General features: G+C 43.7%; 1 protein-coding gene and 1 pseudogene across 1 annotated transcript in view; one reads left to right on the top strand and one right to left on the bottom strand.

Annotated features, from left to right (window-relative positions):
- Positions 1 to 18,540, bottom strand: part of LOC139381600 (delphilin-like) — a 76,406-nt gene that overhangs the window by 44,617 nt on the left and 13,249 nt on the right. The window contains exons 6-9 of the mRNA XM_071125252.1: positions 8,200 to 8,336; positions 7,868 to 7,984; positions 7,232 to 7,567; positions 6,509 to 6,663 (exon numbers count right to left, since the gene is read on the bottom strand). Coding sequence (XP_070981353.1) covers positions 6,509 to 6,663; positions 7,232 to 7,567; positions 7,868 to 7,984; positions 8,200 to 8,336 — 745 coding nt within the window. The remainder of the gene's footprint in view (positions 1 to 6,508; positions 6,664 to 7,231; positions 7,568 to 7,867; positions 7,985 to 8,199; positions 8,337 to 18,540) is intronic.
- LOC139381958 (palmitoyltransferase ZDHHC4-like) lies at positions 12,532 to 17,647 on the top strand (annotated as a pseudogene).

Here is an 18,540-nt window from a genome sequence, read left to right on the forward strand (position 1 = left end):
TGGATTTTGTCCGCCATTCTACTAATTTGTCATCAATGAAACATTTGATCTCAATACAGTTTTCGGCTTCCAAAACTGGAATCTGTTATGAACAGAGTGGACTAAGTTTTGTAGAATTTACCCTTTGACAAAGTTTTCAAAGATTGTGTTGTTTGAAGGAGTGCGAGGGCGAATTGAGTTATTGCACACTTCACAGAGTAGGCGTTCCCTGGAGAGCTACCCTCCTGTAGGTTTTCACTCCAACCCCAGTTGTAACTTACCTGATTCAGCTTATCAACTAGCTAATTATTCAAATCAGGTGTGCTAGATTAAAGTTGGAGTGAACCTACAGGACGGTAGCTCTCCAGGAACAGGGTTGGAGTGAAAACCTACAGGACAGGAGCTCTCCAGGAACAGGGTTGGAGTGAAAACCTACAGGACGGTAGCTCTCCAAGAACAGGGTTGGAGTGAAAACCTACAGGACAGGAGCTCTCCAGGAACAGGGTGGGAGTGAAAACCTACAGGACGGTAGCTCTCCAGGAACAGGGTTGGAGTGAAAACCTACAGGACATTAGCTCTCCAGGAACAGGGTTGGAGTGAAAACCTACAGGACGGTAGCTCTCCAGGAACAGGGTTGGAGTGAAAACCTACAGGACGGTAGCTCCCCAGGAACAGGGTTAGAGTGAAAATCTACAGGACGGTAGCTCTCCAGGAACAGGGTGGGAGTGAAAACCTACAGGACGGTAGCTCTCCAGGAACAGGGTTGGAGTGAAAACCTACAGGACATTAGCTCTCCAGGAACAGGGTTGGAGTGAAAACCTACAGGACGGTAGCTCTCCAGGAACAGGGTTGGAGTGAAAACCTACAGGACATTAGCTCTCCAGGAACAGGGTTAGAGTGAAAATCTACAGGAAAAGGGTTGGAGTGAAAACCTACAGGACGGTAGCTCTCCAGGAACAGGGTTAGAGTGAAAACCTACAGGACATTAGCTCTCCAGGAACATGGTTGGAGTGAAAACCTACAGGACATTAGCTCTCCAGGAACAGGGTTAGAGTGAAAACCTACAGGACGGTAGCTCTCCAAGAACAGGGTTGGAGTGAAAACTTACAGGACAGGAGCTCTCCAGGAACAGGGTGGGAGTGAAAACCTACAGGACGGTAGCTCTCCAGGAACAGGGTTGGAGTGAAAACCTACAGGACATTAGCTCTCCAGGAACAGGGTTGGAGTGAAAACCTACAGGACGGTAGCTCTCCAGGAACAGGGTTGGAGTGAAAACCTACAGGACGGTAGCTCCCCAGGAACAGGGTTAGAGTGAAAATCTACAGGACGGTAGCTCTCCAGGAACAGGGTGGGAGTGAACACCTACAGGACATTAGCTCTCCAGGAACAGGGTTAGAGTGAAAATCTACAGGAAAAGGGTTGGAGTGAAAACCTACAGGACGGTAGCTCTCCAGGAACAGGGTTAGAGTGAAAACCTACAGGACATTAGCTCTCCAGGAACAGGGTTAGAGTGAAAACCTACAGGACGGTAGGTCTCCAGGAACAGGGTTAGAGTGAACACCTACAGGATGGTAGGTCTCCAGGAACAGGGTTAGAGTGAACACCTACAGGACATTAGCTCTCCAGGAACAGGGTTAGAGTGAACACCTACAGGATGGTAGGTCTCCAGGAACAGGGTTAGAGTGAACACCTACAGGACATTAGCTCTCCAGGAACAGGGTTAGAGTGAACACCTACAGGACGGTAGGTCTCCAGGAAGAGGGCACTTCAGTAGATAATAAACAAGGCCCATCACTTATTAGGAGTTGTAGTTTATCACTTATTCTAGGAATCGCCAGAGACAAAAAGTATCGTATAATCTGGTACAAAATCCTAGAATATTTCATGTTGATCTATTCAAGTGCTGAGAGTCAATATTCAGACCTCTCAACAATAAATAGTTTAAACATTAAAACAAGTCTCTGAAAAAGAGCTGCCACCCAACACAGAATACCCCTCAGAAAAAAAGTGCACAGGGACAGTACTGTACCAGGGTAATTATGTGCCCACATATGACAAGTATGACATTACACTGACTGCGGTGCCCCTACCTGTACTGAAACAGCAAGACAGCACTGCAAGACAACTGCAAGTACCACAGTTCAAAACAACCAATAATACAAAATAAAAAACTGTACTCACCCAAAACAGCTCATTAGAGTTAGTACTCTGTCATAATTCAGAATCAGGATTATAAATCAATAAACGTGAGTAAGTACATAGGTTCACAAACTGAATTTTGAAATAATAATGCATTATAACGGTATGGGGTAGAATCTGCATAGTGCATCCAGGAACCATCACCAGCAGTGAACTCTCACCAACCACAGATGAGCAAGAGCTTAAAGCAGAATAATGAGGATAAAATCCATCACAGAAATCCCTCAGAGAGAGTGAGAGAAAGAGGAAGGCAGAGAGCAAGAGAGAGAGTAAGAGAGTAAGAGAGAGAGAGACGGAGGTGGAAGAGAGAGAGGGAGGAGGAGGAGAGCGAGGGACGCAAGAGAGAGGAAGAGAGTCAGTGGACTAAAACAAACATCTCCATGGTTTGTTAAATGCCACTCAGTCTATATTTAGAATGATGCCAAAGGAAGGTCTCACTGTCCTCTGGTGATCTGGAATCACTGCCTTATGTTCTTATTGGACAAAATAGCTTTACATTTAAATATTAAATGATTCACACATAACCTTAAATAGTACCGTATCTTACAGTATAACAACCTCTATTTTTTATTTATTTTAGTCAGTTAAGAACAAATTCTTGTTTTCAATGACGGCCTAGGAACAGTGGGTTAACTGCCTGTTCAGGGGCAGAACGACAGATTGGTACCTTGTCAGCTCGGGGATATGAACTTGCAACCTTTCGGTTACTAGTCCAACACTCTAACCACTAGCTACCCTGCCGCCCCAAACGAGGTATCTAATCACATCACTAGGACACAGAGTTTTTTTCTGGTCTGGTCACGTGATCAAGAAAAACTCAAGGCCCCAGTCATAAGGTATCACTACCTACCTGATATACCAGTAAGTGACGCTGAGATGATTCAACTGCGTTACGTTGAACTACAACCCACACAATCCACCACATCCACCTTAATTACCTGTGTAGTTGACTTCCTCGAGTAAAGAGAGGTTATGGTCAGATAATCAAAGCTGTGGTCTGGCTATAGCTCATTGGTAAAGTTTCCCCACTGTGGTAAGACCCCAGCCGGATGACCACATGGTCAACGTTCCCTCAGACGGATTCCTCATACCAACCAATCCCTCAGATGGATTCCTCATACCAACCAATCCCTCAGATGGATTCCTCATACCAACCAATCCCTTAGATGGATTCCTCATACCAACCAATCCCTCAGATGGATTCCTCATACCAACCAATCCCTCAGATGGATTCCTCATACCAACCAATCCCTCAGATGGATTCCTCATACCAACCAATCCCTCAGATGGATTCCTCATACCAACCAATCCCTCAGATGAATTCCGCATACCAACCAATCAGATTAAAGACTTTTCATTTCACATGACAGATGCCCATCTCCCTCTCTAACTAACTCCCTTCATAGGGTATGGAAGTAACAGTAATCTCCACACATCTAAAGGAAAAAGTGTACTTGGATTAAGGGTTTAGTGTACTTGGATTAAGGGTTTAGTGAGAGTCTTGTTGCTCATTTTCACACACTGACATAAGATAAATTATTATGCAAGTATTTCTTCATTGACATGTCTGACAATATGAGTCTTCAGCCATAGTTGCCAGCATTCATTCTCTGAGTTCAGATGAGGTCACAAAGAAACAAATCTCATGCAAAAAGGTAGAGACAGTAATGATTACAATATTGGCAGATCATTGAGCTGATCTCAGACAAAAACAGTGCTAGCAAAATTTGAATACATCAGGTCGAATTTCAAACAGCCACACTAAAACTGGCTTTGCCTTGGTTGAGCTTAACTTCTGATCATCAGTGATTATTGTGAACACCGTCAAATCTTCTGGCAGGGCTGTCACTAACCCATTTGATTTGGCTCAAGACTAGTCTCCATTTTGGCTCTGAGGCTATGCAGTTTCACTCAAACCCCTACTAGTTTGACCTAACAGGAGGGTCACTGTGGGTTTACCCTGAGCCCCGTCTGCAGCAGATGGTGTCCACCTAAAGCACAGTGTGATAATGGTTGACACTAATTAAGACCCCCGTAATCCCTCTACCAGCAAAATGAGCAAAAGGAAAAGCCTGTTTAAATACTCATCACCCATCGCACAATAGTCCCCACAGACTATTACTTTTCACTGGGACTCCGAAATTGGGATATTAGAAGGCTGCATCCCACCTGGGTTGTACTAGGATATCTAAATGGAAATAAGGATTTAATGTACAATGGGGCAAAAAGATATTTAGTCAGCCACCAATTGTGCAAGTTCTCCCACTTAAAAATATGCGAGAGGCCTGTAATTTTCATCATAGGTACACTTCAACTATGACAGACAAAATTAGAAAATGAATCCAGAAAATCACATTGTAGGATTTTTTATGAACTTATTTGCAAATTATGGTGGAAAATAAGTATTTGGTCAATAACAAAAGTTTATCTCAATACTTTGTTATATACCCTTTGTTGGCAATGACTGAGGTGAAACGTTTTCTGTAAGTCTTCACAAGGTTTTCACACACTGTTGCTGGTATTTTGGCCCATTCCTCCATGCAGATCACCTCTAGAGCAGTGATGTTTTGGGGCTGTTGCTGGGCAATACGGACTTTCAACTCCCTCCAAAGATTTTCTATGGGGTTGAGATCTGGAGACTGGCTAGGCCACTCCAGGTCCTTGAAATGCTTCTTACGAAGCCACTCCTTTGTTGCCCGGGCGGTGTGTTTGGGATCATTGTCATGCAGAAAGACCTAGCCACGTTTCATCTTCAATGCCTTTGCTGATGGAAGGAGGTTTTCACTCAAAATCTCACGATACATGGCCCCATTAATTATTTCCTTTACACGGATCAGTCGTCCTGGTCCCTTTGCAGAAAAACAGCCCCAAAGCATGATGTTTCCACCCCCATGCTTCACAGTAGGTATGGTGTTCTTTGGATGCAACTCAGCATTCTTTGTCCTCCAAACACGACGAGTTGAGTTTTTACCAAAAAGTTATATTTTGGTTTCATCTGACCATATGACATTCTCTCAATCTTCTTCTGGATCATCCAAATGCTCTCTAGCAAACTTCAGACGGGCCTGGACATGTACTGGCTTAAGCAGGGGGACACGTCTGGCACTGCAGGATTTGAGTCCCTGGCGGCGTATTGTGTTACTGATGGTAGGCTTTGTTACTTTGGTCCCAGCTCTCTGCAGGTCATTGACTAGGTCCCCCCGTGTGGTTCTGGGATTTTTGCTCACCGTTCTTTTTTTATTTTATTTTTTATTTTTTTTCCCCTTTTTCTCCCCAATTTCGTGGTATCCAATTGTTGTAGTAGCTACTATCTTGTCTCATCGCTCGGGAGAGACGAAGGTTGAATGTCATGCGTCCTCCGATACACAACCCGGAAGCCAGCCGCACCAATGTGTCGGAGGCTACACCGTGCACCTGGCAACCTTGGTTAGCGCGCCCGCCACAGGAGTCGCTGGTGCGCGATGAGACAAGGACATCCCTGCCGACCAAGCCCTCCCTAACCCGGACGACGCTAGGCCAATTGTGCGTCGCCCCACGGACCTCCCGGTCGCGGCCGGTTACGACAGAGCCTGGGCGCGAACTCAGGGACTCTGATGGCACAGCTGGCGCTGCAGTACAGCGCCCTTAACCACTGCGCCACCCACTGCTCACCGTTCTTGTGATCATTTTGACCCCACGGGGTGAGATCTTGCCTGGAGCCCCAGATCGAGGGAGATTATCAGTGGTCTTGTATGTCTTCCATTTCCTAATAATTGCTCCCACAGTTGATTTCTTCAAACCAAGCTGCTTATCTATTGCAGATTCAGTGTTCCCAGCCTGGTGCAGGTGTACAATTATGTTTCTGGTGTCCTTTGACAGCTCATAGTGGAGTTTGGAGTGTGACTGTTTGAGGTTGTGGACAGGTGTCTTTTATACTGATAACAAGTTCAAACAGGTGCCATTAATACAGGTAACGAGTGGAGGACAGAGGAGACTCTCAAAGAAGAAGTTACAGGTCTGTGAGAGCCAGAAATCTTGCTTGTTTGTAGGTGACCAAATTTGCAAATAAATTCATTAAAAATCCTACAATGTGATTTTCTGGATTGTTTTTTCTCATTCTGTCTGTCATAGTTGAAGTGTACCTATGATGAATTACAGGCTTCTCTCATATTTTTAAGTGGGAGAACTTGCACAATTGGTGGCTGACTAAATACTTGTTTGCCCCACTGTACATCTCCGTGGGCCTGAGTGATGTTTAGAAGGGAGTACAGGTGGTAGGCTGCCTCCTCTATCTCAAGAACCTATACTGAACACAGTCTGGATGATGCCCAGGGAGCAGAGACTCCGGTACCTGATGTTGCCGATGAGCGTCTGCTGCTCGTCAGTGGTGAGGATGTCTGGGAGGACAGAGGCCAGCCAATCAACCTTCTTCTCCGCAGCATACTGCTTTAGCACCGCAAACAGCCTCTCCTTCACCTCCGGCTCCTCCCCCAAAATCTGGTCAATCTGAAAGATATCAATAACAATTGTTGTTGAAGGGCGCATAGTTACACAGCCTCCCTAAAGAAGCATTGTATACATTTAAAAAGAAGCTTCCAATTATCTGACTGAGGAAGTAAGCTCAGTAGGCGTAATGCTTTTTGAACAGCAAAGTGTCTCTTTCAAACTGTTGTTTCCTCTGGACATCCATGTTCCCCTGTATAATCAATAACATCCATGTTCCCCTGTATAATCAATAACATCCATGTTCCCCTGTATAATCAATAACATCCATGTTCCCCTGTATAATCAATAACATCCATGTTCCCCTGTATAATCAATAACATCCATGTTCCCCTGTATAATCAATAACATCCATGTTCCCCTGTATAATCAATAACATCCATGTTCCCCTGTATAATCAATAACATCCATGTTCCCGTGTATAATCAATAACATCCATGTTCCCCTGTATAATCAATAACATCCATGTTCCCCTGTATAATCAATAACATCCATGTTCCCGTGTATAATCAATAACATCCATGTTCCCGTGTATAACTCATACAACAGTTAGTTTAAAAGAAAGCCTCACCTTCCTGTTGAACTCCAGGGCCTTGTGTTTGCGGTCCTTCCTCATCCCGTCTCCTCCAGGCTGTATCCCATCCATACTCCCACTGCTGCGTACTTTCTGTCTGGGCCCCAGACATAGCACCCCCAGCCTCAGCGTTCGCCCCTGGGACGCCTTGATCAGCGCCGCCGCCATCTCGTGCTGCCTCACCGGGATCCCGTTGACCTCCATGACGTAGTCACCGGCCCCCAGGCCACCCCGTCCCGCCGGAGAGCAGGGCGAACAGTCCTCCACCAGGAGGGGGCAGTCTCCCACGATGGTGAAGCCGAAACGACCATCAGGACCCGGGGTGATGTCCATCTGAGAGGCAGAGATGGAATTCTTATTTCACTTTCTTTGTATTATGTCAAGATAGAGAGAAATAATTTTGACTAATGACTTGAAAAGTATGGCCTTGCCAATGAAATTAGCAAGGCAAATTCAGCATTGCCACTACAGTTTCTGGGGTTACATGAGGTATCAGAAATACAACGAGTCAGATTTTCAGTTGGCACAAGCAGTAATACCGAAACATTGACATAAAATCAATTAGAAGTATCAAACATTGTGCTACTACAGTATGATGGTGCCAGGTGAGTCCCAGTCAGGGCGAATTCAGACCTGCTGGATGCGAGACACCACTCCGATGCTGGGAGGGATGTTCCTCTGGGTCTGAGCGATGGAGATGACAGCCTGGACTCCCAGAGTGGACACATTCTGGCCCTCGATCTCCAGCACCTGGTCAGAGAAAGACCGTTTAATGAAGACACCCAGAAACAGCTATTCCAGTATAAATCCCTGATCATACTATTACAATATCATCAGAATATTATCGAAGTCTTAACAGAATACTATTAACTGCATATTTGTCAATTCACTTGCCTTGTTAAATAATGGGTAAACAAAGGATAAAAATAATTTTGGTTAAGTTTAGGACCTAGAATCTCTCTGACCTGGTCACCTGGCTGCAGCCCCGCCAGGTAGGCACTGCTCCCCTCCTCCACAGACAGGATGTAGCTAGGACCACTTCCTCCCAGCTGGAAGCCAAACTCCTCTGGCCAGCCCTGATTGGATGTCGGCATCGCAATGACTACATGAGAGAAGAAGAAGAATGACGAAGAGGAGAGGAAGATGAAGAAACCCACAGGGAGTCTGATGAGAAAGATGTTCTGGATTGAGATGCGAATGAGAAGGAGTATGGTGCTCTCAGTGGGGGGTTGAACCCCTGTCGAACCCCTGGGGTCACTGACCTTGTTCACAACTCCAAAGGCATCTCAGAATATTTGACCTTGAGGAGCATGAAGTGCTCTCTTCCAAAGTTAATCCATTTTTACTGTACATCAAAATTCACTGACTCTCTATCTGACGGAGGGCTCTGATGGAGGGCTCTGATGGAGGGCTCTGATGGAGGGCACTCTATTGCCTGCATGAGAGCGACTCAAGCATAACATTTCTGCCATAACCAAACACAGAAAACACATTTAAACCTAGGAGTGCAGGTTATCCTGCTTTTTGTGGTAATACACTCCAATCCCTAACGCTTAATTTGTGAACCTTTATAACATTCTATAAACTATTACATTTATAGAGCCTTAAAACAGGATCAGCATGTATTAACCTCCACGAGTTTGCTTCCAAAAACGTCCCTGATACGACAGGTCACACATGCCAAATATAGAACTATACAAATATCTATTCTGTCTGAAAATGTATCATGAACCTTAAAACAGAGCCAGCGTCTGCTGTTCAACCTCCAAAGCCTTGAAACAGTAATGTGTTTTAATAAGTGAATGACATTCAAACAGACAGACTTACAGTCATCTTTAGATGGATAGCGAGGAACAGCAGGCTTGTTCTGGTTCCTGAAAGAATATCTGCCTTTCTTGTTCTGTAGAAATTTCTTCATCTTGTATCAAACTGCAGGTGGCCTATCTGTGAGCTAGTATCCAACCTGGCTGTACAGTAAAAAAGCCTCTTGGACCATACCAACAGCCCCCATTCAAACAAGAGGGGTTGTCAATTCAAAATACCCCATCTTTAGAGTCCTCCACAGAGTCCTCCACAGAGTCATCCACAGAGTCATCCACAGAGTCCTCTACAGAGTCATCCACACTGCCACCGCAACACAAGAAAAGGGTGACAGTACATGAAGACTTGTCACAGAGTTACTCCAGAATCTCCTCCCAGAGTGTGTCCTTGCAGTCCTGCAGGCCGTTTGCACAGTGTTAATGATAAAACTGGGACGCCCTCGCTCTACTCCGCTCCTTAATAAAACCTCTCTCCAAAAAGGGCCCCCATTTTCTTCTATAAATACTCCTCTGTCTTTTTTCCTGCTCTCTCTCACTGCTAGGTGACGTCCTCCAAGGGACGGAAACTGGCCCAGAATCACTGTGTGTCATACAGAAAGGGGTTGATGAACACTAATTGGAGCGTGTGCCTGGGCGCTCTTATGTGTGTGGTAGTCTGTGTGGTAGTCTGTGTGTGTGTGTGTGTGTGTGTGTGTGTGTGTGTGTGTGTGTGTGTGTGTGTGTGTGTGTGTGTGTGTGTGTGTGTGTGTGTGTGTGTGTGTGTGTGTGTGTGTGTGTGAGTGTGTGTGTGTGTGTGTGTGTGTGTGTGTGTGTGTGTGTGTGTGTGTGTTCCACAATGCTCAGCCCCATTGAGAAGGAGCAGTGGCAATTTAAGACTTTGCTCTGGATTAGTGGGATTATGGGCTGAATTTTTAAATCCCACTCCACCCCCTATCAGGACAGGGACATATGCCCCCCTTTATTGGGGTTAGGGATGTGGAGATATCCACACAGACTCAGTGGTGCGCATGAATGCCTCTGATCTGGGTTTCTTTAAAACAGTGCTGCAGCAACTTGTCCCTGAGGCAATTTACAGTAAGATAGTATTGGGCAACACAGAAGCAATCAGCAGGCTAGTTACTAGTCACATGGTCATCAGTCAATGGTAATTGAGAACTGCCAGTGAGTTGTGGTATATTTGTCAGTGTATGTGCAGAAAAAGGTTAATCACACAATATGGATAATGGAATTACAGATCACAGGAGGACATAAAAATAAACCTACTAATAAAAGCAGGTGGTTAATGAGAAGGATTTATTGTAGAGAGAGACGTTTATCGGAGATGATTGAATTTATGGAGCATGGAACAGGACTACTGTGACAGTAGTTTAGCATTGTCCTTCTAAAGGAATTCAGTAATAATATTGTAATAACATAGTCATATCTAATGGATATAGTAACAGTAATAACATATGGTTTATAATGGCCTAAATACTGCTAAGACTGCTATGACAGCTAAGACTGCTATGACAGCTAAGACTGCTATGACAGCTAAGACTGCTATGACAGCTAAGACTGCTAAGACAGCTAAGACTGCTATGACAGCTAAGACTGCTATGACAGCTAAGACTGCTATGACAGCTAAGACTGCTATGACAGCTAAGACTGCTAAGACAGCTAAAACAGCAATGTAAAGTACTTATTTTCCAACACAGAAAACAGCAAAGGTGAAAAAAGTACCTCATAGTTGAGTAAAAGTAACAGTCCTAGTAATACATACTGGGCCAGATGAATTATTCAACAGCCATGCTTGTATCTCCAAACAAACACTGTTCCCTTCAATCAAACTCTCATCTTCCACCTTGCCCAACCTAAGATGGCCACTTGACTTATATATGGGAATATGGGAGAGCAAGAGAGACCGAGTGACATTATACAGGTCATTGAGCCTGAGGTAAGATGACTGAGCCTGGTCGGTGGGTACCTGACTGTTTTGGCAAGACATCAACCTGTTTAAAGCAGAGACAGACTAGAACAAAATGAAAGCAATATTCATTCCCAGAGCCAAAAATAATCAAGTCATTTACTGAAACAAATGACTAGAACTGCTAAAGCTGATAGGACCCATCATCATGTAACTACCGCCTGAATTGAAGCATGTGACTCAGTGTGAAAGTGAATATAATGTGGAGGTTCCCAACAGTAAACAAACTGTGGTGTTTACATCTACAGCCAACAAATTCATGAATATTCAGTCTGCTGATACTGGAAAAACTTCAATGCAATCCTATTGAATGAAGATACTTATTGCAACTGCCCAGAACGGTTTCAAAACACATTCATTTGAGCTCCCATTATGATTTTATAAATAAGATGCAGTCTTACCTTTCAACACCCTGAGACGATGAAGAAATACATAGCCTACAGAGCAAGTGCCTCTAAGTAACACTCCTCTCACTAACTGTATGTGTAACTTGAGAGCAGGGCCTGTTTGAAAACGCAGGCAAAACTCAGGAACCAGATCCAACAGCCTGTGTCATGAAGCCTTTGTGTTGTGTGCAACTGAGGAGCAGGTGCACAATATTGAAATGGGGTAAAACTGTGAACATTTCTACTTATCCATTCATTTTCAATCTTTGCAAAAAGTTCATGTTAAGTCAAACAAATCTATAGCAATTTAGTCTATCTGAATTAATTTAATTAGCTTGATTGTGAATGATTAACAACAAACCTTGTCATGCATGAGATAAAACATCAAAAATCAATTACTTATAATATTTCCATTTATCCATGTTTACAATTTGTCCGGTAACAGTCCATCAGGATGTCGCCAAAGTGATGCTATAGTTTTTTGACTTCCCACCAGCAACATCAGTGTCACAAAAACAAACAAAAAACACTTAGCAACAGGCTACGGATTTGTCAATGTGTTTTTTTTATATTGTTTTATTTTGGGTGGATTAAGTTCGTTTTCCCTATCACCTATGGGTTATATTTTTACCTTGTTTGTTTCAACCCCGTCCAGTTGGTGGCAGCAAAACACCTTTTTAGGTTGTAGTCTGCCATAAAACACACAGAAGAAGAACAACAACAAAAAAGAAGAACAAGAACAAGAACAAAAAGAAGAACAAGAACATGCTAACATCCACAGAAGAAGAAGAAGCAAAACAAAGAACAACAACAAGAACAAGAAGAACAAAAAGAAGAACAACAAAAAGAAGAACAAAAACAACAAAAAGAAGAAGAAGAAGAAGATGAACATGCAACAGAAGTGAAGCCACCCACACCGTGCATGAGAATGGTCAACAGAAGTGAAGCCACCCACACCGTGCATGAGAATGGTCAACAGAAGTGAAGCCACCCACACCGTGCATGAGAATGGTCCACAGAAGGGAAGCCACCCACACCGTGCATGAGAATGGTCCACAGAAGTGAAGCCACCCACACCGTGCATGAGAATGGTCCACAGAAGTGAAGCCACCCACACCGTGCATGAGAATGGTCCACAAAAGTGAGTGGAGTTTACTGCAACACTAGTTAAGGCACACATTTAAATTATGAATTGTACATCCCACAAATAGGGTAAGTAACAACATGGCTCAATTAAGTCATGTTACGATAAGTAGCTAACTTACTCTCAGCTAGACTAGCTAGCTATGTTAGTGAAATGTGGAAGGAAGCATCCTGATGTTGCTAACCTGCACCCTTTACAATTACATTAGCCTAGGTTTATTGTAATGATTATTGTTATGCTAAGCTATTATCTCGTAATGTAAGGAGACTAAATTATAAGTTAGCATAGCTAGCTAGTTACTGTATTTGTAGTCAGTCAGTGCTTGACAGCCAGGTAGCTACGCTAAGTTTCCTACATGATGTTCCTGACATCTTTCCAACTCAAGACAGGTTAACAAATATATTTCCTCACACGATTTGCTATCTATGTGGTGGTCGTGTTGATGTGCACATTGTAATGTGCAATACAATCCCACCACGAATTAAATGAAGTACTCTCTTTCTCTGTAGCTACAGTAACAAAGAAGCGACATGCAGGCCAGCTCCAGGCATACCCATGTGACAAGAGGATGTTCCACCCTGGAGTCTGCTGTCCACCCTGTCAGCTGGTCAAATGTTCTCAAAACACTGTAGTACGTAGTACAGGTTGGTCCTTCAGCTTTTAGTCACAGATCTAAGGCTGGATACTGTACCTCTGAATGTCTACTATAGGCATAGTACAGTCTAAACTACACTTCTCAGAACAGCATAAAACATATTAAGATTGTTACAAGATAATGTATAACTGCCACTATTATTGTCTTCAAACTGTATTGAATATCCAATGTTTTCCCTTGTGTTGTCCAAGAGTCTGCAACAGGTGTGTGACCACCACTGTCTCTGGGTCAACAACTGCATCAGAGCTCAGAATACTTCTCTACCTGCTGAGTGTGTATATCATGACAGCAGACATGGTACTACTGACGAGGAACATGTTCCTGCACGCTGTGGTGCGGTCAGGCATCCTACGAGGCCGTTATGTAGATGATAATGGGCAGTAACGGCAGGCAGGGATGCTCTTTGTCATACAGGTAAAAGACTGGCTATCCAACTGGATATACAGATACGCATGCACACAAGGATGTTGGTGCCTGATGTTTCCATGCTTTCCTGCTCTCTTTTCCACAGCAAGTCTGATTTTAAAATGTCATGAATGAAATCCTTTCTAGTTCCATTAACGTGCCACAGAAACCCCCACACACTTTGGTACAGCTTACAGATAGAATACAAATTATTTTTATTCAGTTTTATATCCTAAGTTAAATGCACTTCCCACATATATACAGTGCATTCGGAAAGTATTCAGACTTTTTCCACATTTTGTTAGGTTACAGCCTTATTCTAAAATGGATTAAACACTTTTTTCCCCTCATCGATCTACACACAATAGCCCTTAAAGACGAAGTGAAAAAAGGTTTTTAGAAATGTTTGCAAATGTATAAAAAAAAAAACTGAAATACCTTATTTACATAAGTATACAGACCCTTTGCTATGAGACTTGAAATTGAGCTCTGGTACATCCTGTTTCCATTGATGTTTTCTACAACTTGATTGGAGACCTCCTGTGGTAAATGTAATTGTTTGGTTTTGATTTTGAAAAGCATACACCTGTCTATATGAGGTCTCTCAGTTGACAGTGTAAGTAAGACCAAAAACCTAGCCATGAGGTTGAAGGAATTGTCTGTAGTGCTCCGAGACAGGATTGTGTTGAAGGCACAGATCTGGGGAAGGGTACCAAAACATGTCTGTAGCATAGAAGGTCCCCAAGAACACAGTGGCTTCCATCATTCTTAATTAAGTTTTGAACCACCAAGACTCTTCATAGAGCTGGCCGCCCGGGCCAAACTCAGCAATCGGGGGAGAAGGGCCTTGGTCAGGGGGGTGACCAAGAGTCCGATGGTCACTCTGACAGAGCTCCACTCTGTCACTCTGACAGAGTTCCTCTGTGAAACAAGATTATTTGGCCTGAATGCCAAGCGTCAAGTGTCTGAAGGAAACCTGGCACCATCCCTACGGTGAAGTATGGTGGTGGCAGCAGGGGATGTTTTTCAGCAGCAGTGACTGGGAGACTAGTCAGGATAGAGGGAAAGATGAACGGAGCGAAGTGCAGAGAGATCCTTTATGAAAACCTGCTCCAGAGCGCTCAGGACCTCAGACTGGGGTGAAGGTTCACCTTCCAACAGGACAACGACCCTAAGCACACAGCCAAGACAATGCAGGAGTGGTTTCGGAACAAGTCTCTAACTGTCCTTGAGTGGCCCAGCTAGAACTTGGACTTGAACCCAATCTAACGTCTCTGGAGAGACCTGGAAATAGCTGTGCAGCAAATCTCCTCATCCAACCTGACATAGCTTGAGAGGATCTGCAGAGAAGAATGGGAGAAACTCCCCAAATACAGGTGTGCTAAGCTTGTAGCGTCATACCGAAGAAGACTCCAGGCTGTAATCGCTGCCAAAGGTGCTTCAACAAAGTACTGAGTAAAGGGTCTGAATACTTACGTAATGTGATATAAAAAATACAAAAATTAAACATTTGCAAAAATGTCTAAACCTGTTTTTGCTTTGTCATTATGGGGTATTGTGTGTAGATTGATGATGGAAAAAAATGATTTAATCCATTTTAGAATAAGGCTGTAACGTAACAAAGTGTGTAAAAAGTCAAGGGGTCTGAATACTTTCCGAATGCACTATATTTCCTCTGTCTCTCCCCAGCACCTGTTCCTGTTTCCTTAGGATCGTCTTCTTGCTGGGTTTCCTGGTTGTCGTGTTCAAGCTCTTGGCGGGCTATGCCATGTTCTACACCTTCCTAGCTCTGGTCAACCAGACCTCCAACGAGTGGTACAAGGGACAAAGGAATGTCTGCCAGCACTGCCACCCCTCACCTGACCACTTCTGTGGTCCCCCAGCCTCTGACCAGTCCAAAAGGTGGTTCTATAGTAACGGGGTGCTTAGAAACCTGGGGTACTTTTGGTCATGTAGTGTATGTGGACACATGCTCGTCAAACATCTCATTCCAAAATCATAGAAACCCCAGCAACAAAGCATCCTTCACTCATGCTGCCAAACATACCCTTGTAAAACTGACCATCCTACCAATCCTCGACTTTGGCGATGTCATTTACAAAATAGCCTCCAATACCCTACTCAACAAATTGGATGCAGTCTATCACAGTGCAATCCGTTTTGTCACCAAAGCCCCATATACTACCCACCATTGCGACCTGTACGCTCTCGTTGGCTGGCCCTCGCTTCATACTCGTCGCCAAACCCACTGGCTCCATGTCATCTACAAGACCCTGCTAGGAAAAGCCCCCCTTATCTCAGCTCGCTGGTCACCATAGCATCTCCCACCTGTAGCACACGCTCCAGCAGGTATATCTCTCTAGTCACCCCCAAAACCAATTCTTTCTTTGGCCGCCTCTCTTTCCAGTTCTCTGCTGCCAATGACTGGAACGAACTACAAAAATCTCTGAAACTGGAAACACTTATCTCCCTCACTAGCTTTAAGCACCAACTGTCAGAGCAGCTCACAGATTACTGCACCTGTACATAGCCCACCTATAATTTAGCCCAAACAACTACCTCTTTCCCAACTGTATTTAATTTATTTATTTATTTTGCTCCTTTGCACATTCTTCCATTGCAAAACTACCATTCCAGTGTTTTACTTGCTATATTGTATTTACTTTGCCACCATGGCCTTTTTTGCCTTTACCTCCCTTCTCACCTCATTTGCTCACATCGTATATAGACTTGTTTATACTATATTATTGACTGTATGTTTGTTTTACTCCATGTGTAACTCTGTGTCGTTGTATCTGTCGAACTGCTTTGCTTTATCTTGGCCAGGTCGCAATTGTAAATGAGAACTTGTTCTCAACTTGCCTACCTGGTTAAATAAAGATAAAATAAAATAAATAAAAAATAGGAATTAATATGGAGTTGGTCCCCCCTTTGCTGCTAAAACAGCCTCCAATCTTCTGGGAAGGCTTTCCACTAGATGTTGGAACATTGCTGCCGGGACTTGCTTCCATTCAGCCACAAGAGCATTAGCGACATCACTAATGTTGGACGATTAGGTCTGGCTCGCAGTCGGCATTCCAGCTCATTCCAAAGGTGTTCAATGAGGTTGAGGTCAGGGCTCTGTGCAGGCCAGTCAAGTTCTGCCACACCAATCTCAACAAACCATTTCTGTATGGACCTCAATTTGTACACAGGGGCATTGTCATGCTGTAACAGGAACGGGCCTTCTCCAAACTGTTGTCACAGTTGGAAGTAAAGAATTGTCTAGAATGTCATTGTATGCTATAGCGTTAAGATTTCCATTCACTGGAACTAATGGGCCTAGCTCGAACCATGAAAAACATTATTCCTCCACCAAACCTTACAGTTGTCACTATGCATTGGGGCAAGTAACGTTCCCCTGGCATCCGCCAAACCCAGATTCATCCGTCGGACTGCCAGATGGTGAAATGTGATTCATCCCTCCAGAGAACACGTTTCCACAGCTCCAGAGTCCAATGGCGGTGAGCGTTACACCACTCCAGCCAACACTTGGCATTGTGCATGATGATCTTAGGCTTGTGTGCAGCTGCTCGGCCATGGAAACCCATTTCATGAAGCTCCCGACAAACAGTTATTGTGCTGACGTAGCTTTCAGAAGCATTTTGGAACTCGGAAGTGAGTGTTGCAACTGAGGACAGACTATTTTTATGCGATACTCGCGTCAGCACTTGGCGGTCCCGTTCTGTGAGCTTGTGTGACCTACTACTTGCAGTTGACGGGCAGCTCTAGCAGGGCAAACATTTGACGAACTGACTTGTTGAAAAGGTGGCATCCTATGACGGTGCCACGTTGAAAGTCACTGAGCTCTTCAGAAAGGCCATTCTACTGACAATGTTTGTCTATGGATATTGCATGGCTGTGTGCTTGATTTTATACACCTATTAGCAACGGGTGTGGCTGAAATACCCAATCCACTATTTTGAAGGGGTGTCCACATAGTTTTGTGTATATATAGTGTATTTTTCCTTCTTCGTCGTGTGCAGAAAAAAGACAATTGAGTTTGACAGAGGCTTATATAGGTCTACTACACTACTGAATGTATGTATGTATTATTATTATTTCTAAATATATTGTTGTAGTGTATGTGTTTTGGGGAATTTCTAACTGGCAATAAAGCTTCTCTTGACACTTTTTCCCAGGCTGGTGTCTGTCCCTTGGGATGAATGCATTACAGATGGTGTAAGCCTATCTTTGTGTTAGAGGAAGCAAGGATGCATAATCATATTATCACGCCAACAAGTAATTCAATTCAATGATTGCAGTGTGTACACAGAAACATGCATATGGAGCTTTGCTTGCTGCTTGCACAAGTTGACCCACAAGGAACCTAACCTCGTCCCCAGGCTCAATTACTACCGGTAGGCCATCATTGTAAATAAGATTTTGTTCTTAACTGACTTGCCAAATTAAATAAAGGTTAAATCAGTTAAATCAATCAAAGAGAGCCGGCTGGTGGACAAGATTACCGGAACCCGGAAGGGAGCGCATGGATGCTAGTTAACACAGCCACAGAATCAGAATTGTCTAAAATAATTAGCATTTTGATCTTAATTTAAGGACAGGCATAATGTTATCAGTGTGGTTAAGGTTAGGTTTAAAATCAGATGTAAAATTGTAGAAATGGGCTGGGGTTAGCCAAAATTATGATTGTGTGGCTGCGTTAACTAGTGACGACCCCATGAACGTTCCTGCCACTTTAAACCGGTGAGTAAATGTGTTACAGTATGGATTTGATGTAATGCTCGAAGTTCAGGAAAAGCTTCGCTTAACTTTCAATTGCAAGATCACATGAAATAGTACTCGTTTTAATTGAATGTCATATTTTTGTCGGGGGAGATTGTTCTCGTACATTTTGCGTTTTATGTCGTGGGTTGTCTGCAAGCAAGTGGTA

This window comes from Oncorhynchus clarkii, chromosome 23 (genome assembly GCF_045791955.1).
Source record: "Oncorhynchus clarkii lewisi isolate Uvic-CL-2024 chromosome 23, UVic_Ocla_1.0, whole genome shotgun sequence".
In the NCBI taxonomy this organism is placed as follows: Eukaryota; Metazoa; Chordata; class Actinopteri; order Salmoniformes; family Salmonidae; genus Oncorhynchus; species Oncorhynchus clarkii.